General features: G+C 41.1%; 1 protein-coding gene across 1 annotated transcript in view; it reads left to right on the top strand.

The window, feature by feature from the left end:
• The window catches only part of LOC149171964 (protein PHOTOSYSTEM I ASSEMBLY 2, chloroplastic-like), a 218,003-nt gene that overhangs the window by 176,197 nt on the left and 17,509 nt on the right, over positions 1-24,297 (top strand). Inside the window, exon 3 of the mRNA XM_089424164.1 lies at positions 9,251-9,343. Within this exon, the coding sequence (XP_089280290.1) occupies positions 9,251-9,343 (93 nt within the window). The remainder of the gene's footprint in view (positions 1-9,250; positions 9,344-24,297) is intronic.

Below are 24,297 nucleotides of genomic sequence, written 5' to 3'. Positions count from 1 at the left end.
TCTCACTGGTCCCAGACCAGTCCTGCATTGACCCGAGGTCAGTCTCAGAGTATGTACCACTGGTCCCAGACCAGTCTCAACCGACCCGAAGTCAACGTCATAGTGGGTACAACTCCTACCACTGGTCCCAGACCAGTATCATTGATCCCAGATCAATGAAGGTCATCCTAGCGTAGGGAGTACGGTAGATACAGTGATGCGTCCATCGGTACTACTATGGTCCCTAACTTCATTTCCCTGCTCATTGATCAGATGAGAGGTACTTCCCATGAGTCCCTGACTGCATGGGTAGGATGCCTTGACAGGAGAACTTAATCAATCCCATCCTCACAGGAGAACTAATCATCCTGCTACACAATCACCATGGAGAACACATCATCCAGGCCTCACAGGAGAACTAATCATCCTGCTACATAATCGTCATGGAGAACACATCATCCAGACCTCACAGGAGAACCAATCATCCTGCTACATAGTCGTCATGGAGAACACATCATCCAGACCTCACAGGAGAACCAATCATCCTGCTACATAGTCGCCACGGGGTGTACATGTATACCACTAGGGATGGTGAATCACCCTGTGGTCATATGTCGCTCCAAGAAGTACCCCGCACCCCCCCGGAGCTCCCAGAGCTCAATGCATCATACAAGACCCTCATCAGAGGGTCTTTGAACAACACCAAGTTGTTCTCGGAAAGTCAGGAATTTGACTTTCCCTAGGGGCTTTGTCAGAATGTCAGCGACCTGTTCATCTGTACCGATATGTTGGAGCCTTATAGCTCCTCGCTGCACCATATCTTGAATATAGTGATACCTGATATCGATATGCTTGGAGCGATCATGAAATATGGGATTCTTTGACAAACGAATCCCACTCTAGTTGTCACATAGGATCATGGTGGTATCCAATGTAAATCCAAACAGCTCACTGAAGAGCTTTCACAACCAGACTGCCTCACAGGAGGCCATGCTAGCAGCAATATATTTTGCTTCGGTGGTGCTCAAAGCGACTTCCCCTTCCTGCTCATCCAGGGTATCGAAGTAGATCCCAAGGAGAAGCAACACTCGGAAGTGCTCTTACAGTCCTCCACATTGCCTGCCGAATCAGCATCAGTATATCCAAGTAGTCTCACATCTCCGACAGTGTATCTTAACCCATAAGTGATTGTGCCACGAAGATATCTCAACAGATTCTTGGCACCAATCCAATGTATGTGGTGAGGTTCAACCATGTGTTGACTCAATGTGTTCACTGCAAAGCATATGTATGGACGGGAGTTCACTAAGAACATTAATACTCCGACGAGTTGCCGATGCTCGGTAGCATTTCGTAAAACAGGTCCAGCAGCACTATCGCTTAACTTCTTGAAGTCAAGCTCCATCGGGGTAGTTACAGGCTTGCAGTCTACCATACCAAATCTTTCCAATATCTTCACCACATATTTTCCTTGAGATAGGAAAATTTCCCCTGGCTTCTGCCATACTTCAAGTCCTAGGAAATAGTGCATCAGTCCTAGATCCTTCATTTCAAATTCAGAAGCCAACTCCCTCTTACATTTGTGAATAAGAGGGTCTGTGCCTGTTAGGAAGAGGTCATCTACATACAACACTAGTATGAGAGGTTTGTCATCTTCAACCTTAAAGTAAAGGTTAGGATCGGCTTCACTCCTAGTGAATCTCAACTTCATCAAGTAGTTATCAATCCTCTAATACCATGCTCGAGGTGCTTGCTTCAGCCCATAGAGTACTTTCTTCAACCTGCATACATGAGATTTTCGATCATAAATCTCAAATCCTTCGGGTTGCTCTACGCAGACCTCTTCTTTGATCGAACCATGCAAGAACACGGTCTTGACATCCATCTGAGTAGGTTCCATCCTTATGAAGCCGCAAGGGCTATGATCGAGTGGGTGGTCATATATCTGGCAACAGGTGCAAATATCTCATCATATTCTATACCTTCCTTCTGAGAGAAACCACGAGCAACAAAACGAGCCTTATACTTTTCCGTACTTCCATCTACTGCATGCTTTTTCTTGTAAAGCCATTTAGAAGTGACAACTTTCTTGTCCTGGGGTCTAGGAACTACTTCCCATGCATCATTTTTCATAATAGACTCATTATCTTTGGTCATGGCATCCTTCCATACTTGATGCTTGATGGCATCTGAGAATGATGAAGGCTCATTTTGTATGATCGTGCTCATGATGGTCAGGTATCCCTAATACCTGTTAGGTTTCTTGCTTTCACGGAAGGTTCCTCAGGGTGCAGCATGTCCTTTAGCATCATCAAGTAGCCCCCTAAGCCATGAAGGCGTCTTCCTAGAAGAGGAAGGCTCAGGTGGATAAATAGGATCCATGGGTTCCTCCACATCAGGCATTGTTACATCATCTGCGCATAGAAACTTCGGAAGTCTTTGATCATGGAGCATGGCACAGACAACTTCCACAATCATATAGTTCTTCCTTTCCGCCACACCATTCTACTCAGGAGTATGTGGTGTAGTAGTCTCCCTCTTAATGCCAGCCTCAAATATCCTTGAGTGAACCAACTGTAATATATCGGAGGTCTTGCTTTGGCTTGACGGCAATGGTCCCCTTTTGAGCTTTCCTTCAGCACATCCTGGACATACACCTTCTTTCTCTACTCGGAATTCGGGTATCCCCATCACCATTTGTCTTACATTGGGTAGAGCTTTATAATGAAGGTGGGCAAACCTTCGATGCCAAAGTTCGGACTGAAGAGATGTGTCATAAGACATGACACCTAGCGGACTTCCACCGACTTGATATAATGAATCAACACGAAACCCAAGAGTAAAGGCATCTTTAACATTATTTTTCCATATACGTACCTTGCCATCGCTGAAGGTTACCTTGTAGCCTTTGTCTTCCATTGTCGAGATGGACACCAAGTTCTTTTTGAGGTCAGGTACATATAATACATCCTGGAATTTCTAGCTTTCTTGAATGATTGTCCTCTTCCTTGACTTCCAGCACTCCTTTTACCTTTGCTATTGAATTTTCCATTCCTTTGAATGCCATGAGAGGGATTTTGATCATTGTCTTGGTGTGAGTCCCTTCTATCAGGGCACTCCCTTGCATAGTGACCTGCTTTATCGCAAATGTAACATCGTCCTTTTCTTCCACCCTTAGGTCCAACCTTTCCTTTTGATTTAGTCTCAGAAGTGTTTCTTTTCTTAGCATGAGAAGAAAAGGCAGTAGGAGGACCTTTAGGCATGGGCATTTCTTGCTCTTCTACCCTTGTTTCTTCTTGGATGCATCTAGCCATTAATTCCTTGAAACCAGGAATTACATTATTGTTCAGAAGAGTAGTCCTGAACACGTACCATTCGGATGGTAATCCTCCAAGAGTCGTGAGTGCCATTTCCCTATCAGTAATAGTCTCCCCAATAGATAGGAGATCGTTCTTGATCTCGGTGATTCTTAAGAAGTATGCTTTCATACTCTCATCTTTACCCTTCTTAATTTCCTTAAGCTTATTTCTAAGAAACAAAACTTGATTTGCATCATTAACTTTAAATAAACTCACCAGTCTATCGTAGATTTCCTTGGAGGTGTTCAGGTCGGAGATGTAGGCCACCAAGCGCTTGTCAATAGAGTCCCGGATGATCTTCTTTGCTTTGACTTCTCCGGTTTTCCATTTGTTCCTGGCAGTAGTGGATGCATTTGATGGAGGCTCAACAATATTGCCTCTCACATGGTCCAACACTCCTTGATCTTCTAAGGTTAGATCGATAGACATCTTCCATCCGTGATAGTCAGCTTTCTCACGGAGCTTGTCATCGATAGGAAAGAGTGATGAGGACCCCATAGTTCTTTTAGGATAGCCTTGCCAATCTTCTCTTTGGTGATTGCTCTTGCTCTTGCTCGGGCTTTGTCTTCACCTCAGCTCTGATACCATGTTAAGTTATGGTATGTTCTATGCTTAGATCAATTTACTTTTCTTTCTTATTATTATTCATAGATTAGCAATCACATGTGCATAAGTAAAGTGTAGATAGAACATTAAACGATCAACAGAAAACAAGCCAAGACAAGAGACACAAGATGTGGCGGCTAGCCAGGGACAAACCCCACAATGTGTGGGGAAACCCTTTGATCAAATCTTCTTTTATCTTCAATAAATCAGCAGAGAGATAGTACAATAAATCTGATTTATATCAGCAGTGGCAAACCCTAGATCAACAGCATCAACATTAGCGACTTCATCATCAAAACTAGGGCAGTCGATATCTTGCAAACTCACTGTCGGATCAACGACCAAAAAATGTTGCCTTCAGAGGAGGTCCAGATGGACCTACAACGCAGTTCAAAAGAGGAGGTTTGATGGTCAACGCTGGTCAAAGTTTGGATCTGTAGTTGCAGCTTCAGGTTAAGCAGCTTCTTTCCACATGTGTGAGAGAGAGTCTCTTTTCTGTGCAGTAGAGAAGAGCCTCTTTTCTGTGCAGTAGAGAAGAGCCTCTTTTCTATGCAGGAGAGAGAGAGAGATGTGATGAGATGAGTGAGTGCAAATGAGGAAAAGACCTCCTGTTTTTATACACAACTGTTGATGTTTGAATAGATGCGACTGTTGGGTTTCTGAGCCTACATGAGTTGTAGGTTGGCTTGATAATAATTCCATAATCAAAATAAATTCATATCTCCATAAATACTTATCGGAATCGGATGATCTTTAGATCAATCCTACACCTCTCGACGAGAGGAATCTAATAAAAATATTATCAGCCATCAATAACATGACCCACATGGAGTTTGGCCCTACTTTTCGATTTTAACAATTTGCAAAGAGGTAGAAGAGCCATAGAGAAGTTGACGTAGGGTCTGCACAGTTGCTTCTATAGGCAAGTTCGATTCGCTGTGAGGGAAAGATGTCTTTAGTTCCAAGGTCGGAAGGAGTCCCAGAGTGTCGGAGAAGCATTTTTCTAGCCAACAGAGGGTAGAACGACTTCATCAGAGACCAGTCAGAGGCTTGACTTCAAGCAAACTGCGCAAGGCAGCATAGAGGCTGACGCAAAGGGTGAGAGGGACAAGTTTCTGAAGGAAGTTGTGCTGAGGTTTCCCTGTGGGGTGAGGAAATTCCTCACTAGATTTTTGCTAGTATTTTTATCTATAGGATTGCCAGATTTTGACATCCAGTTGTACTTAGAATTTCTCACTGCTGCATAATAATAAAACCCTCAGTTGCTGCACCAGTTTTCCCAAGTTGGGTTTTTCTGGGGACTTTTGTCCAAAAATAATTGTGTTAATTTTATGTGTGTGTGTGCTAGTATTTTTCAGTTTGCAATGCATTATTTTTTCAAAGTATTTTATTTGTGAAGGTTGCAGTGTGTTCATTTCAATATTTTCCGTAGCAGATAAATTGTTAATTAATTAACAATTAGGAGAAATAATACTAGTTGTTGCAATAGGATTCCAGTGTAGGAATTCTCACAATGATGTCTTAATTTATCGAACATATGCATACATACCTCTTTTCTTCTTTTGCTCATCTAGGCTTTCTTTGGCAACTTTCTTCCCTGGATTGAGAGTACTTCAACCATATTGACATGTTGCACTTCTTTGTCATCATACCATCATTCTTCCAAACAATGAATACCATACAAGGGGGAATTCTCAGCAAGACACTTGCTTCTTCCAAGAGGTGAACCTTCTAATAAATATTCTAACAGAGGATCTTGATCATCCTGCAAATGCTCCTTTCTAATGATGATGATGTATGATGAACTCTTTGCTAGATGGCTTTCTTTTGACCATAATTACTAATGCTTTTAATGAGGTTACCAAGAGGTACTTCCTTCTTATGATGATTGCTATAGACTTATACTTCATCTATCTTTCAAGCTTATCTAATGATGTGATGAGTCCTTGCTTCAACAATATGCTTCTAGTATGATGCCATCTTCTTTTAAGATGCATCTCATCGTAATGCTTCTAGTATGATGCCATCTTCTTTTAAGATGCATCTCATCATAATGCTTCTCATCTTGACTGCCATGGTGGAGGTCTTTTCACCTCCCACTTCTCCTTGCTATGTATTGGGGAAACCTTAATAGTGAAAATCTATCCCTTTGTATTTCTTCTCATCAGGTTCTTCCACTTCTTCGGTGATATGAGCCTCATTTCTTTCTTTCCTTTTGTTGTCCTTCTTAAACTTTGTACAATCTCTCTTGTAGTGCCCATATTCTTCTTCTTTTTCCTAGGACCAAACTTCTCGAATTTTCCTTTTCTCTTAGCCATTGCAGAAAATGCTTGAACTTGTTCATTTGATCCCACGTCACTCTTTGCTTTTAGCCTTGTTTCTTCAATTTTACACAATGACCAAAGTTCATTGAATGAGGTAGCTTCCTTCTTTTCGTAGATGCTTGATGTAAAGTTGCCCCATTCCCTGGGTAGTGCACTGAGCACTATGGTGGTCTTTTCTTTATCATACATTATTTCTCCCAACACTTGTAGTTGGTATCTTATTTTTGACCCTCATAAAGTATGAGGCTATTCCATCTTCCTTTGATATCTTCATCTTGTAGAGTTCTTGTCTTAATGATATCACTTCTCCAACAATACTTATGAAGAATAATTCTACTAGCTTCTCGTATATTTCTTTTGATGTCTCCAACTTTGATACATAGGGTATGAGGGGATCTTTGATGGATTCTATAAGGATCCTTTGAGCCCTTACTTCCCCTTTCATGTACTTTGCAAGAGCTTGAGCTTCTTCCTTTGGAGGTTTAGTGATTGAACCCTTAACATGATCAATGACTTCGTTTTCTATGAGGATCAAATCTGTCCTCTTCTTCCATGCAAGAAAGTTTGATGACCCAACCAATTTGTTGCTTTCCTTGCAAAATGAAGTCATTTTGATAGATTCATATGTGGACATAAAGATACTTACTTGTGAAGATACTCCTTGATGACAATATCTTCAACTTAATGCCTTCTTTATTTTGATGATGATGTTGATAATAGAAGATGCCTTCTTGATGAAGATGTATTCCTTCAAAAGTGATCCTTCAAGGAGAGGGAGATCACCTTGGTTCCTTGATGATGATGACAATGCCTTTATCCTAGCTTTTCTTTGATGTAGAGGCTTCAAGATGCTCCAATTTGTAGGGTCTTTGAGGTCTCCTTCTTCTCGAGGTGATGATTGTGCGAGGTTCCCAAGAATGCTTCAAGTGTAGAATCCTTCTTTGAACGAACTAGGGTTTTGAGGTCTTCTTTAGTAACTTCCTTCAAGATGATGATGTAATCTTTGTCCTTGTGGTGCCTTTGAGATGAGTGGTCCTTCTTGATGATTGATGCTCTTGATGATATTCTAGTGCTTCGACCCTTGAGTGTCCTTTAAGCCGCCTTTCCTTGTATTGTCACCTTAGCTCTGATCCATGTTGAGAAATCTATGGGAAACAACATTGGATGATTTCTCTATCTTTGATAACTATTTGTGGTATATTTTTACTTCACTTAATTAGCTTCTTCTTTCACTTTTTTATTATTAGTGTTTTCTTCATCAAACAATTACCAAACCATAAAGAACAATAAGACAAAGGACACAAGATATAGGCGATCAGCCAGGGCTAAAACCTCTCCAACTGAGAGGAAAACCCACAAGAATTATTCTCTTCTTATAGAAATTCAATTGACGAATTCCAAGATCTAGACCCTTGACCAAGACCTCCAAGACCAAGTCAACCTTGCCTCTTTTGCCAAGTCAAAGTAGCAACTTCTTCTTTGTCGTCAACTTCGGTCCTGCAACACCTTGATTGCAACTTCAACCTCTCTTACTGCAATATTGGCCTACCTGAAACTTCTGCAATTTCAGCCCCACCGTAATTTTCTGCAATCTTGCACGTGTGAGATGATGAAGGAAAAATTAAGTGGTTTCCATCCTTCGCTTGTCTTGGATTCTTCTCCTTATGAATTTGGCTAGCAAAACAATCCTTTTTAAGGTTTCAATGTCTGCAGTACCTTACTGCAGAAACCCTAGTTGCAGTCACACGTGTCAGATGAATTTCCCAAAAACTATCCTTAAAGACTTTGATCTTCTCCTTCCTTTTATTCGCTGCTCAAGAGGCTTCCTTTCTTCCTTATTCGCACTTCTTTCCTTGACATCGATGCTGGATTGGTTCGCCTTTGAATGAGGCCGAGTCCTCCTATATATATATAGGTTCCTCACCCATGCTAGTAGGCCGACTTGACATTGTACCTAGGCTGACATGTCCTTTTGATAGGCTGAATATCTTCTTTTGGAGGCCGATTTGATTGTAGCCCATAGACAGGGTCTTTTGACTCTATCTTTGACTCAAATAATTTCTCTTTACAATATGTAACATGTCGTAGAAGGATCTTTCATACATGACAATGAATTTCTTGACTTGTTGACTCAATGACAAGCCCTAGGAGCTCTCAATGGGAGCTTGACCTACAAAATAACTTTCTCTTGAGCTTGAAACCCATAACTCAAGAATAACAATAATAAATTTATTTTTCTGTTTACATAGAATCATGATTACATATCATTATGAAGACCGGACCTAGTTACATATTTCAACAAATCTAGCAATATTTCCTAAGCTAGCTTTTATATCTTAAGAATAAGATTCTTTGTATTGATGAAACAAATACATTCTTTCAATCATTATGTATCTCCAATATGTGGAGGCATATTTCAATGCTCTGTTTACGAGCAATCAAATATATGCTCAGAAGCTTTTATTGTTTTCTTAAAACAGATGTATTCCATGAGTAGTTCCTTGTGCCAAAGGTGCTGGTACCAAGTTATTATTTGAAAAAAATATGCTTATCATATCCAAGTTTCTTTAAGTTTCATTTTAGTTCATTATCATTATGGTTTGACAGAATATCCAAATAAACCCTTGTTACGTAGAAGTTACCTATTCTGTTTCCCATTTTTCATTTGCAGCCCAATTGAGAAGTCTTGTCCATTGAAGATTAGTCCTTACCTTACAAAACTTAGATCTATTTTATGAATAGCTTGCCATGGTTACTATCTGATGATCATGTAGTTTCCTTAATCACTATATAATGGAATTGCAAGTTCAGTATTTTACATTATTTGATTGACTTCTCTCTTCAAACCAAGTGTAAACCACATACTGTTCTTGTACCTTGCTGTCACTTTTTGATTTTTTCCATCAGAATGCTATATTTTCATTGATGAACAATCATTCCCATTGTCAAATTTTAAATTCCTGACTTAGATATGTTATGCAGGTGATATGTGTGGGGGGACAGGCAAGTGGAAAGCTTTGAATAGAAAACGTGCAAAAGATGTTTATGAGTTCACGGAGTGCCCAAATTGCTATGGTTAGTATCTTTCTAGAATAGTTTAATATCACTTAGTGTATCAAAAGGTGGCAGCAACATGTATTCACCAAAGAAAACTATAATCCAATTTCATATTGTAGAAAATGACGATGATAATATCACAATGTCAACTAGGCTACAGTACATGGTGGTTAATGTTAGTATTTTTTTGTGCTCCTGAACTTGTACTCCAGAAGCTTCCTTATACGAGAAGCTTCATTGTTCTAGAAGATTCCTTGTTCTTTCTTTATGCATGCCTTACAGAGGAGTAAATGTGAGACCTGAATCTGGATGAGAAAATGTGAGAAGAAATGTGAAGAAGCAATGTGAGGCAGAAAATGTGAGAGCAAATGAATGAAAGCAATGAAAGCAAAGAAAACGATGCTTGAGAACTATGAGAAGAAGCAATGCAAGTCTATGTTTTGAGTTAATAAATAGATGTGATTTTGAGTGCTGCAAATTTCTAGTTTTCTGTTTATTGTTTTTAGTTAGACGTGTTGTAGATCTTGTATACTAACAACAATATTGATAGTTTGAGTTTCTGGCCTTCTAGGGATTTTTGTTTGTAGTTTGCTTACCATGCACTGAAATTTTAGACATGCGTATCAGTCATGTTTTCAAGGAACTTTCAGGAATCCGTGTATGGATATATCAGCTGTCTGCAAGAAATAGTTGATAGAGGGGGGTTCAATGGATGTGATGCCCAAGAGTTTCCAGTGATTGAATGAACCTGTGAGATGTTCTAAGGTATGATACCCTAAGTGCTTCAATGATTAGAGTGTTGTTTCCGAATTCATTCTCTGAATATTTTTTTTGGCTTGAGTATGTTCTAAAATCAACATGATGAGCAGTGCTGGTCATAGAGAGTGAGATCGTCTAGGTGTTTCCAGCTTTACACCATGGAATTGTAGAGTACGGATGCTGCTTGAGGAGGTTCGTCTTTGGAGATGTGGATAATTAGATTATAGTGCCTATCACTTCTGCATTGTTGGCCAAGCACAATTAAAAGGTAGGCCAAGGCTAAGAAAATGCTAAATTATCCTTGATTTGGTGAAGGACCAATTGATCCCTCACATCACCAAGAAGACAACTAGAGAGATGTATGTTCTCTAGTCACTCTATATTAGAGTGCAACGATATCTTGGAACATGCTACTAAAGAACAAGCTGATAGATACATGCATGAGTGATATAGACATATTGGCTAGTTACCTTATGAAGATCACTAGGCTTTGAGATCAATATGATACTATTGGGGTGAAGGTGGAGAATGAGGAGTTGGTGCTTTTTACCTTTCAAATTGTACGTTTAAATGATAAAAGCTCCAACCCACACCATACATTATGACTGGAACCCCAATAAGTCATTCATTGTCACGACCTACCTTGCCTCTTTAGGTTGGCTTTCCTCTGGCTTCTAGGAGCCTCTCCTAAAAATCTCTAGGGCCTAAGCAGTGAGGAGAAAGGTGATATCACAAGTAACCTTAGTGATTGAATTTTTTTTTAAAGAAAAATGGAAATAGTGGTGATGGAGGGATGTGAAGATTAGTGCCAAAATTCAGGCGAGATGGATTCAAGGGAATGTTAGGATGAGAGGATATTAAGAAGAATGACCCTCTTTAGGGCAATTACTTGGAATAATGGATTGGGGAGGGGAGGGGGAACTAGTACCTAAGGATGGGTAGTTTCAAATTGTACGTTTATATGATAAAAGATCCCACCCACACCATACAGTATGAGTGGAACCCCAATAGGTCATTCACCGTTGCGACCTACCTTGCCTCTTTAGGCTGACTGTCCTCCGACTTCTAGGAGGTTCTCCTAAAGATCTCTAGGGCCTAAACAGTGATGTGCAAGTTGATAGCACTAGTAACCCTAGTAATTGAATTGGTTTTTTTGTAAAGAAAATTGGAAATAGTGGTGATGGAGGGATGTGAAGATTAGTGCCAAAATTTAGGGGTGATGGATTCAAGGGAATGTTAGGATGAGAGGATATCAAGAAGAATGACTCTCTTTAGGTCAATTACTCAGAATAATGGATTGGGGGGGATGACTCTCTTTAGGTCAATTACTTGGAATAATGGATTTTGGGGGGAACTAGTATCTAAGGATGGGTAGTTTCTTGGCCAATCAGGGTAAACTTACAAGTCAATAACTCACTAGTGAGGATTCCTCAATAGGATTTCCCTCAACTCAAGGATCGACTATGGCATGAAGCAAACCAAGCCTTTACTAAGGGAACCCTTGCAAGAAAGAGGCTCAACAATTACTTCACACAAACAATGGAGATGTGAAGACTTACGTATTTGACACCACCTTTCATGTGACCATTGTCCCTCAATGGATTGATCATACTAAGATTTGTGGTGATCTTGAATCATTCACAAGTTCAAACACTTTAAAATACTATAGATGAAACCAAGGGAGAAGAGCCTTCTAAGTTGAAACATACATCACATAGTAAACTTTGAAACCCCAATAACACCAAGAAAATTTTCATCAAGCCCCAGGGAGAGGAACAACCCCACTATCCAATCATGAAATACAAATGAGGAAGTCCTTCATATTGAGGAGGTAAGGAGCTTCCTTTACATTCGAGAGGTAAGGAACCTCTAGAAACTAAAATTAATCAAATAAGGTGGTCAAAGCCACATGTGCAATGAGAATAATAGATCACCACAACAAAGTGGATCAATCCATCCATCTATGGAAGAAGAAAATAATTGTTTTATTCCTTTGAGATAATGTTCAACATTCCCATGAAGAAGATAAACATGTCCACTTTGAAGAAGTCAGTCTCCTTGATTAATGGAATAATATTTCCCAATGGTCCTTTGAAGAGGTCCACCTACTTAATTTGAGCAATGACTAGCTTGAACCTTTGACTTGTGCAATGTCCTCATTTGATATTTGTCACCTTTAAGATAACTCTATATATCAAGTGATATAATGGTCCAATACCTCCAAACAATGTCCCAAATAAATGGCCATTGTCATATCTCGGGTCAGGGGACTTCCATGAATCATGCAAGCGAAATAAATGGCCATCGTCATACCTTGGGTCAAGGGACTTCCATGAATGTCCCAAATAAATGGCCATGGTCATATCTTGGGTCAAGGGACTTCCATTAATCATGCAAGCCAAATAAATGACCATGATCATACCTTGGGTCAAGGGACTGCTTAAGCCAAAATTTTTGTCATTAAACCTCATATTAATCATCATTTCCAACTTATTTTTTTTCGAACCAAAGATTCAAAACAAGCCCACATCACCAAGCCATGCCAAGAGAGTAACACACCATCCCAACTATCTCGTTCATCCTCTCTATGTCGTCAAAATATCCTTGTTGCTGTTATAAGTGTTGTAACTACAAATCTACCCTCAAAAGATGTTAATGAGGACAATGCTCTAGCTTCTTCCACATGGCATACATAGAACATGTCCATGTATGCAAAATTAGCTCCAATAGTGTCTCGTGAAGCATGACCAATGCCGCAGTAGCGACATTACCTTGGGAAACATGAAAATGACCCAAAATCATAATGCAAACAGATTTCGACGCTCATCAAATGCCCGTGGAAGTGAAAATTTGTACTATAGGTACCTGTGCCAAAAGGGAGGAACAATAGTGCCCATTGCTTTAAATGAGTTCTCTTAATTTTAAGATCTTTCTCTTTTGGGGAGTTTGTGCCTACAAAAGCTTCCCACCTTTGAGAAGCTTTTGGATGATTTCATCTAAGAGGAGAGTAGATTGGCGATTGTTTTAGCTAGTGTGGAGGAGTGTCAAAACTTATCCCTCATTAGGAAGATGAAGAAAGGTGATAAGAAAGGAAGAATTGGGAGGGGTTAATGTTAGATTATGTAGCTTGGACAGGTGTTCTAGTCCTGGATTGTGTCTATGAGGCCAAGGAACATGTTTTCTCCAATACCTAAAAAAGGTTTCCCAAGAGAAGGCCTTGATTATAATTAATTAGCCAATTAATTAATTTTCCTAAGTCTAACTTAGGGAAATGGCTCAATTAATCAATATTAATTGGGGTAAATCAATTTTCCTCTAGAAACTTTCAAAAGAAGTCACTTGAAGGAGTCAGATGATCTTAGTCATCGACTGAGATTAGATCATGGTCATTGATTCATCAACAAGAGATTATATGAGGAGATTGATGGGCAATTGAAGAAGACATAGAAGATCAGTGGGAGATCACGACACAATATTCCTGTGATAGGAAGGGTGTGTTACCCACCATTTTGTGGGTAATATCCCTAGGAAAATTTTTTCTCCAAGATGGTCCTCAGCCGACAGCTAGCAACCCCTTAAAGCCACCAGCTAGCTCATTGTGCCAGCCATTTTCTTTGCCACTTGAGCTAGCCATGTGGTCCCTCACCCATCTACCATGATCGTATGTTTGAAGGTGGGCCTCCCGAATCTAAACCTATGCCTTGTCATTTGGAAATTGAGTATTGTAGTTTTCTTATCATGGACACTTCTGGGCATGGATTAATGAGGGGATTCGACGGAAAGAATGATCTAGGTGCATGCTTGTGTCCCCTAGACCCCTTTTCGGAATTAACCTTGGATTCTGGTCTCGTGGGATCTCTTTTACTGACCATTTGGTTCTAGGGATGGTATTTCACAGAAAACCCCAATTTTGGTTGCGTGGTCCCGCTCCCTTATCTGCTTATATTACCCTCTTTCCATTCATTATTACCCCATTCACCATTTCTCCCACTTGGGTCAACATTCCTCCATTGGGTCCACATAGGGTTAGCTTGCACCTCCCCCTTGCCCACACCTTGGGTCATGGCCTGGAATGAAGCCCAGAGGTTGATGCAGCTGAAAAGAAATATAATGGCATATATAGCCACATTCAACAGGAAAATGTACCACAAAATGCAAAAGATGGTCGGGACAAATACATTTAGCACATGGGCAAAAGCTAATACATGAGCTCTACCCCCATCATCATGGCCATCACCTTGGTTCCTACAGGTTCTGTGAGCCTTCTTCATCATATAGGAACCCATGATTGTCCCAACCCCTGGTAGGCAATGAACCGCCCCACCTTAAAAGGGGGAATCCATTTCTTTATCTTAAACATAATGCTCTAACCCCTTCAGCCCCGAGTAGTTAATCAAAGAAAATCATAAAAAGGGCATATAAAGAAGGGTGGAAAAATCAAGGCCGAGGCTCCTTCTGTACCACAATTGCTCCCTCCTACACCTCATAAACCCAAGTGTGGGCTTCCCTCTTATAAGCTACCCCTGTGGCCGAGGATGTGACCCAGGGCTACCACCTCTCATCCCCTGCTTCATTCACCTATCTACCACATGGAACCACCTTTTGACAGATGTACCTTGACAATATTATCCCCTTTAGAAGTAGAAACCACCTAATAAGGTACTTGGTTAACCCCATTGGGAGTTTAGGAGACATTGGTACACCCAAAGCTCATTATGGAAGGGCAAGCCATTATGAAGTCCCCACCTGTGATCCATGATTAGGTAAGCTCATTCACTCGATTTCTCTAATGATTTTTGGTATTGGAAGCCTAGGGGATGCATTGGATCTTGTGCAGGATTGCATATGGTTTCCATTTGGGGTTTGGTCTCCCTATACAGGGTCCTAATCCTCCAGAGGGATACATTGGCACAGATAGGGTGTGCATAGAGAGCCATTGGCCTCCATAACAGTAGAAAACACTCCACGGATCTTCATCGATGCTCAAAGACTAGTAACGATCCACTTTAGGGATGATGGTGATATGCTTGGTACATTATGCCCAGCAAGCCCCCACAGGAGCCCCACACTCTTGACAGGTGTCCTAGGACTTGTACGATGTCATGGCAGCATTCATTCCACCACTCAGACCCTTGCAGAGTATCTATAGGCATCTCCAATTCATATGGAGACCCATGGGGTCATTTATGTGCTCTCAGACCCATTGGGAGCACCACAGGTCTACTACTTGGAGAACAAGGGACCACCCCCTTGTCCATCATATTCCGAGGAATCTATTCCTCAATATGGCACTTCAGGACATTATTAGGCCTTTGGAGGGCCCCATTACATGTACATATTATTTGGCCCCTTGTGAGGCTTATTTTTCCACTTGTGGGCTAGTTTGGTGGGCTTGTCACCAATAGGGGTTTTATTTGCACATTATTTTATCATTAGGGGCTGATGTAGGTCCGTAGGCTAATTCTAACTCCTTAAGAGGCTATATATTGATGTTAGATACACTCATTTGGATCATCTCTTGACTTGGGATCTCTCTATCTTTAGAGGATTTCACACTTTTCCTTGGAGGACTATTTGGATGATGGATGAATTTGATATATGGATTTGGGTTATTTCTATCTTGGAGCTTCTTATTGTGCAAATGTGATGCTGGTTGGATATACTCTCTAACATTGTAAGTGAAAATTTAACATTATTTTCTTGTTGCTAGATACATTTGAATTTCACTATAATTAGGGCTGATTGTTGCATGTATGAAATGTGGAATTATGTGTCTATTTAGCTTATTCTTTGTATGGACCGTTGTTAGATGAATGAAATATCTTGGAGCTTCTTATTGTGCAAATGTGATGCTGGTTGGATATACTCTCTAACATTGTAAGTGAAAATTTAACATTTTTTTCTTGTTGCTAGATACATTTGAATTTCACTATAATTAGGGCTGATTGTTGCATGTATGAAATGTGGAATTATGTGTCTATTTAGCTTATTCTTTGTATGGACCGTTGTTAGATGAATGAAATATCCTTGAGATCATGTTATCTTGATAAGCTTGCACCATTTGTACGAAGTATAAATGCTTGAAAGTCACTTTTCTTCTCTTTCCTCTAACATTGGACGAAGTTGACTTTTGGAGCCTCCTTGAACAAGAAACTAAATCTTTCTTCATTATTATCCTTGAATCTATATCCCCAAGTGAATTAGGCACTAGTACCTCAAAAAGGGTGATCATTTTAATCCTCTTTTTACCCCTTTTCACTTTCTCCCTAGGTCTATCCTCATTAGGTCATCTAGGGCATCAATTTCCTGGGGAACTGGCCACAAGAAAACTTTGATCTCCTAGATATAATTGCATTGGTGGGTCCCCTTGCTGTCCTCCAAATTAGAAGCAATTTTGACTGTGGAATCTCCGGATACCTCAAGCCCTAGCTCAAGGATCAAGTTTTGCCTAGGTGTCCCCAAGGCTAGAACCTAGTTGGATCAATTTGACACCTTTGGAAGAAAATTCTTGTTTGATCCTTTCCCCTCACCTTGACCAGGTTAAGAACATCATTGGTTGCCTAAATCCATCCCTTAGCCTGGGCTGGGTCCACTTGGCCTCATGTGGTCCCATTCTTCACCAAAGCCTATTTATCAAGGACTACTCGAGAATCCAAGTTCCCAAAAGAATTTTAGGGATTTGAGAACCATCTTCATAGGTATTATCATTCTACCTCAACCCTCCAATCCTCATCCCCTTTCCCTAGAACATCAAGTCCCTTGCTTGAAGAGCAAGCAAGCCCTATCCTTCAAACTCTTCTAGAAAGGGAATCATTTGAGTCACTTCGCCTCTTCATTGTTCTATACTTTATATGTGATCTCCCAAATACTGGGTCTCCTCCCATTGATGAAAGTCCGTAAAGAGTAGGGAGACTTAGCTGTGGTGATAATGGGCTAAGTCTCCACAGTTGCCCTTGACCTACAATTGTCCTCATAGGAACCCCCTTTAGGTCCCCTGCTAGTTTGTGCGGTAACAGGGCGCAGAGGTAGTGTAGCGGCATCGACAAAACGAGTTCAACAGTGCTTGGAGATAGAATTATCGAAGGATTTTTAAATAGTGATTTCCATAGTCTTTAAAGGGTCGATTTTTCTGCAGAGAGGCCGATTTTCCAGTGGTGTGAATTGCTCTAGAGAGGGGTGTGAATTACCCTAGCAGGAAATGTGAATTTCTTCAAAAGAACGAGTTGTAGGAGCAAGGAGAGATTGTAAGAGAGATTGATATGCATAGGGAGATCGATTTGCCAAGTAAAGTCGAATTCGAGTGGAGGCTGAGTTAATTCCTAGCTAGTGCAAGTTTGCCAAGGAGGGCCGAGTTGCCAGGGCCACACGTGTGGCTAGATGCAACGATCCAGAGGGACGCTGAGTTGAATTAGGAGGGCCGAGTCGTCTCCAGGAAGACAAATTGACTTGCAGAAGTGATCAAAATATTTTTTTCAAAGGTTTGCCAACTTTTGGCAATGCGAAAGTTCCTTGAACTGCTGCTATTAGAATTTATTCTCCTAACTGATTAGCAGTTTATTAATTTTCTTATTAATATCGCATAAATCGCACTGCAATTCCTCACAACAAAATAAATACTCTACGGAAAATTAAACTGGAACTGAGAAGTTCATGCACATAATTAACACAGTTATTTTGGACTAATTTCTCGGGAAAAACCTCGAAGGGAAAACTGGAGCAGCAGATGAGTGTTTATATTATTATTATGCAGCAATAAAAATCAGAGTTAGCTTGGATGCCCAACTGGAAATCCTCTAGAAAATATACTAGAAAAATAATTTGGAAAATTTTTCTCCCTTCTGCCACAATTCAACCTCCCTCTAGCCTACTCAAACTCTCTCGTTGGCAACACACTTTACCAAAATCACGCTGCGTGGCCTGGGAAAATCATACAGCTTGCTAGCTGACTCCTGATGAGTCATCTTGCCTCCCTCTGCCTCTGGAATGAAGTCGGTTATCCTTCTGGACAATCTTCTGGCCTCTAGCAACTAAATCAAACTCATTTCCGACACTTCGCATTGGGTTCTGGCTCACTAGCACTAGCTATGCAACCCTCTTTGCAGAAATATTCGACCTCCTCTCCATTGCCAAACCGGCACTAGAGAGACACTGAAAAATTCTTCAAATCTCTTTGGTTGCTGCTCCCTCAATCACTAATGCTTCTCCACTAGCTTGAATTCTTCCCTCACAATCACTGTGCGTTGGTCTTGTGTCTCTCCTCATCCCATCAATTTGCTCTTATAATCTCTCGCTGGAGCTTCAACGACCATGATTAAATCCTCATTAATGGCTGTGATCATCTTAAAATTGATCCATGTGAGTCTCTAGAGCATTCTTGATTATCCTCAATTAATTTCCATTAGTTAATCAATTTTCGTAAGCTAGACTTGGGTAATTTTTAATTATTGATCAATTAATTTAATTGAGGCATTTCACAAGATTATCTCGCAAAACCTTTTCTGGGTTTTGGAGAACTCGTGTTCCCTAGCCTCTTAGACACAAATCAAGACTAGAACACTTGTCTGATGCTACAAAAACTAACACTCCCTCTTAGTGAGGAAGGTGTTCTCTCTACCAATACTACTCTCCTGCATCTGGACAGTCCTGCGCTACTGATGTCTGATTGACCTTCTCCACTTCTCCAAGTTGACCAATCTTCCTGTCACTGGAAGTCACTGTGAAGAGAATGTTGTCTATTATGCTACTGTGCAAAATCTGATCTCCTGTTGCTGCAACTATTGCAATAATGAGTCTGATCTCCCTAGATTCTGAAGTGCTAGCTTCCATAGGGCTACTCCCTTTGAAGCTATATTCGCTCTGAGTTGATCTCCCTATGGGAATTATCTCTTCTCTCTCACATCAACTCGCACTGTCCTCTTGCACTAGAAATTGGACTGCGTAGTTCTGCTCTGGGAATCTTCTGGCTGGAAGTACACTTGTGCATCCTACAACTGGGCAATTTGCATTGCCAATGTCACTGCAATTAGCTCTGCAACTGTCTCATGTGTATTGACTACAACTAGTTTTGCAACTGTCAACTGAATGCATGCTGCTGACACTGTGTCATTGCAACTAGCTTTGCGTTGTCTCACGTGTATTGATTGCAACTAGCTTTCTTCATGTTGACACTGAATCCTGCTTCTATGATACTATGGGACCCTCTAGCAAAGGTTATGGTCACACTCAATGTTGCATGAAGTGGGGACAAAGCAGGGACGTTTTTGGGAAGCAGGCACGCAGAAGTGTCGTTTCCCAAAAATATAGGAAGCGAAGCGTCTACTATATATACATATATATATATATATATATATATATATATATATATATATATATATATATATATATTTATATTTTTTTGAATTTATATTAAAAAAATCCAAAATACCAAATTATTCGTAGAAGACATGAAAATAGGGATCTTTTTACACAAATCAAGATAGATATGGCATCCATTGTACATCAATGATTAATTATTTGAGCATCAACCATCTAGGTTCTAGCAATTACAAACATGCATGAAATTTTTAAGCATATCATAAAACATAAAACATTTAGAAGATAAAATCATCAAACATTCAAGTAACTTATCTAGCAAGTGAGGAATTGTCAACATGAGTCATGTCCAAAACTCAAATAATAATGTTTACAAAATAGGCCACTTGGCCACCACCAAGACTCAAGTACACATTGAACTAGGAAGAGTATGACATAAAAGTTCAAATTCACAACAAGACTACACACCTAATCTATGACAAAAGTAGTAAACTATGAATATATCTACTAATCTCTCCTCCTTCCACCACGAACAATATGTGAGCGTCCACGTGATGGCAATGAAGAAGATGGTGGCTCTGGAAGTTGTGGTCGTGGAACTGATGAAGATGAAGCCCATATTGTTGGTGTTGAAGCATGGAACCTAGGAAGCATGGAACCAGATGGGGGTGGCATCTCAACTTGATCATCATCCTCTTGGATAAGAGCATCCTCCAATTGCTCTAATCACAACAGTCCATCCTCCAAATTGGGCTCCTCTAGATTTTTGTCCCAAAGCTTATGGTCTTTATTAGTCTTTGCATCATCACATTAATGGGTAAACAATCACAAGTTGTAGTGAACATAAACCAAGCTCTCTGCCTGGTCTAAAGTTAACTTGTTCCTTTAAACACTATGGACGAAATAATAAGAGCTCCAACACCTCTCTACAAAAGAAGTGTTTACCACCTGTGATAGCACCCACAATACCAAAGTTTGTAGAAGTGGAGTAGCATCTCCATGCATGTTCCACCACTCAAGAGAAGATAAATTCTCTTGATCTCTAATTGCATGCATGCTCCCAAATGGACCAATGCTAAGTGTATAGTTTCTCAAATGTTTCCATAGCATGGCAGACTCCTCCTCATCAGGGACTAATTTATCCAATGCTTTCATATAACCAGATAGAACCTTTGGATCTAGGTGTGGCTTTCTCCCCCCAGGTGTTGGTGTTGAAATCTATGATGGATGATAGTATTTAGGTGTCAGAACATATGTTAAGGCATGCAATGGAATGTTTAGCTTTTCCCATCATTTTTCCACCTCTACACAAATATAATTGTACAAGGTGATATCTCTAGGCTCAACAATGTCTTTAATTTGCCCCAACATGTTATCCATCTGTTCATACACCTACCCAATTATTGGCCGATCTGAATCTGCAAACTTGATCATGTCATAAATTGGTTTGTTGAATTGCAAAACATATTTAATCTGTGACCAAAAGTAGTGAAAATTTTTGAATCTTTACAAATAGAAATCCTACTGCAGTCACTGGTTTAACATCTCCTACTTGTTATTTCATTCAACAAGTTATTTAATTAGATAAACAGTGATGTAAACAATAATGCAGACTACACTAAAATACAAATCATAAACTGAAACAATAGATGAGACAAACACACAAGGGACACCGTTATTTTTGGACAACACGTCCCTGGAAAAACCCAATGCGGGAAAACCAGTGCAGCAGATAGAGGGTTTGTATTATTAAGCAAACAAAATCTGAGTACAACAGGTTGCCTCTCACACTGGCTAACCTTACAGAGAAATCACGGCAACAAGAAATACATTCGAGGGTTTACCTCGTTCCCCAAGTCACAGCTGATCCAATGAGTGATTTGACCCTCCCGACAGACACTGCAAAGTCCCTGCGCAATCACTGTGTGGGCCAGTGTCTTGCCTCTAGAAGACTGTGTCACCCTTTCTTTTGGATCGATTTGTTGGATGATGACTGTTGTTCAGCACTTCTGGCTCAGAGCCTTGCTTCTCCAACAAAATCTCAGACTACTGACGAATACTCTGCACTGCCACTGCAAGAGCCCCTCTAGATTGCATCAGCTCTGCGTGAGCCCCTCCTAGGCTGCATAGGCCTTTGCATTGCCTCCCTGATGCTCAAATTGCTTCTCTGCTACGTACTCTTTGGCTCGGAACTTCCTCTCTGATCCAAATCTCAACTTCTACCCCTCTCATTGCAACTCAGATCACTTGTTCGATTTTCTTAGCAAACCACGCCTCTGAAAAATCGAACTGACCGATCAACTTGGCGTTTCTCCAACTGACCCTCAAGCCTCCTCTTAGATTTCTCCCGTTGATGAATCAACGGACGAGATTAAGTCTCTAATCAACGGATAAGATTAAAAAAAACTTTATCCTCGTCTTTTAGAAGCTTCTCGCCCATATTTTTATTAGTACCCATTAATATTTTTCTTTTCCTAAGTTTAGACTTAGGAACCCCATTAAAAATATTAATTATTTTAATAAAACACAAACCGGGTGGAATTTCACCAAACAATTTCTGGGTTTTGGAGATCTCATGTATTCTAGCCCCTCCACAAAATTCCAAAGCTAGAGCACATCCGATGCTATCCAAAATCAACACTCCCTCTTGGCGAGGAATGTGCTCTAGTAATACTTCCCAACAGAATTATCACACTGATCCACGGCATTGATCCTCCGTGTTGCTGATTCTCGACCTATAGCCCTTCATCCAATGCACTGTTGCAACCTGTACTACTGCCCATGACACTGCCACTGCCACTGTTGCATCTGTACTACAACTCCCTCTCAATATGCTGCATCATGTTGTCCATAGCACTGCCACTGCTAACTGTTGCACTGCAACTCAGTTGCTGAGAAGTAAGAAACTGAAAAAAGTCACCCAAAAGCTCACATGCTGGTCAGTATGGATGCCCCGTAATGCTGAAGTTGCCTCTGCTGCTAATCTGTGCTGACCCTCTGATGCTACTGCGTTGTTGTTGTATCTGCTCTGTGCCTTCCGCACTGTTGCAACACTCCACTGCACTACTTCAGACTTTGGCACTCTAGCTCTACCACTGTTGCTCCATCATCCCTCGCACCAACTGACTCTCGTCATTCTGCTACTGTCATTAAGGGCTCCTGTAGCTGTATGTGATCCAAGAATTTGGGCACCTCAAGGATCCTACCCCCGTGTAGTCCTCTCGACTACAACTCAATATCGCCCCACCTCTTCTCTAGAGGTGCATGAGCACTCATGGCGCAATCCTCATCATCGTCCTCCTTGTCAACTTTCACTGGAGCAACCTTTGAGTCAGACTTCTCTTCCTTGCCCTTCTTTCGAGGGCACTGAGTGGTGAAATGTCCCAGCTCCCCACATCTGAAGCATCTGACTTTGGTTATGTCTTTCTTTTACCTCTTCTGCTGCCCTTGCTGTCCTGCTGATGCGAGAGTTGCATCCTCCTCTTCCTCCTTCTTGACTCTGATTCCTTTGCCACTACTTCCCGCCTTGGTTAACTGCTTGATCTCTTCCTGTCGAAGAGCTGCCCACATCTCCTCCCAACCGAGGAGAGAAGCCCTGCCCAAAATGCTCTAAACAACATCTCCTAGTCTTCAGTGACTGCATTTAAGGTAGTCTTGACCGTGAACTCAGGATCTGGTGTAGACCCCACGGAAGTCAGCTGGTCTCGAATCCCTTGCAACTTGAGAAGGGAGGGATCGATTTCTTCTCCCTTCTGCATCTGATACTATCTGAGCTGGTTCTCAAGCAACATCTTCCATTGAACGGAAGTTCCCTCATACAAAGTGGTCAAGGCCTCCCACATCTCCCTTGTTGTGTCCTTTTCAACAATATGTGGGACCACATGATCCTTCACCCCATCCAAGATCATGCACTTCGCCTTTGCTTGAGCCTCCTCGTATTTCTTGAGAGGATCATAATCGACTGGAACAACAACCGCCTTCAAGGCATAATCCTTAATGCGATTCTTGTCCAAGATTGCCAGGATCCTAGCCTTCCAGATGACAAAGTTGGATGCTCCATCCAATCTGTCCTGATACCTCAGTCCATTAACTGCCATCTCTGCTTAAATGAGTGTCGAACCGGTTCTCTTCTCCCTCTTTCGTTTCTGCCCAACAAAACTTGGATCTGGATTTCTTTGGCGCTAGAAATCGTCTAAGGAACAAGTTCCCTCTAGACTCCCTCTGAGTCCTGATTTCCTTCACGGAAATCCTTCCGCCAAACAATGTCGAATCACTCCTCTCCAATCCTCCTTTGCTGTTGCTCAACAACTTGGACCTAGATTTCTTTGGCAAGCAATCTATTAAGGTAGTGCCTCTCTCTACCTTGGTTCAGTCTCCTCAGACATCATTCTGCACCAGCAACAATAGTGTCCCTCGATCACCTCAGATCTGATCTGCACTGCTCCCTCTACCCCAGCAACTGAAGAATCTCAGGCTCTGCGCAGTCACTGCGTGAGCAAGATCAGCTCCTCTTGGCCACTGTGTCACTCGTTCCTGGTCCAGAAAGATGACGTGGCTCTGCGTGAGCCTGATCTGCCCCTCTGCTTTTGCGCTGGCCTAGATAGCTGACGCAGTTACTACGTGGGCTCCTCCCAGCTATTGCGTCACCCTCACCTGGCTCAAAATGCTAACGCAAGCACTGCGTGAGCCTCTGTGTCACCTCTTCTGCACTACGTTACTCTCCCTCTGTGTCTCTGGCTCTGGAACAACACTGTCACTTAGGACAACTGCCTCTTTGCAACAGATTTGTTGGATCTCCCGGCTGATGGCTTTAGTATCCTATGATCTGCAATGCTCTGATACCATGTGACAATTTCTGAATCTTTACAAACAAAAATCCCACTACAGTTACTGGTTTAACA

The sequence above is a fragment of the Pinus tabuliformis genome, chromosome 4_2 (assembly GCF_031772625.1).
Source record: "Pinus tabuliformis cultivar Carrire ecotype Pingquan chromosome 4_2, CPIR1, whole genome shotgun sequence".
NCBI classification, from domain to species: domain Eukaryota; kingdom Viridiplantae; phylum Streptophyta; class Pinopsida; order Pinales; family Pinaceae; genus Pinus; species Pinus tabuliformis.
This window is presented reverse-complemented; position numbering and strand designations above follow the sequence as displayed.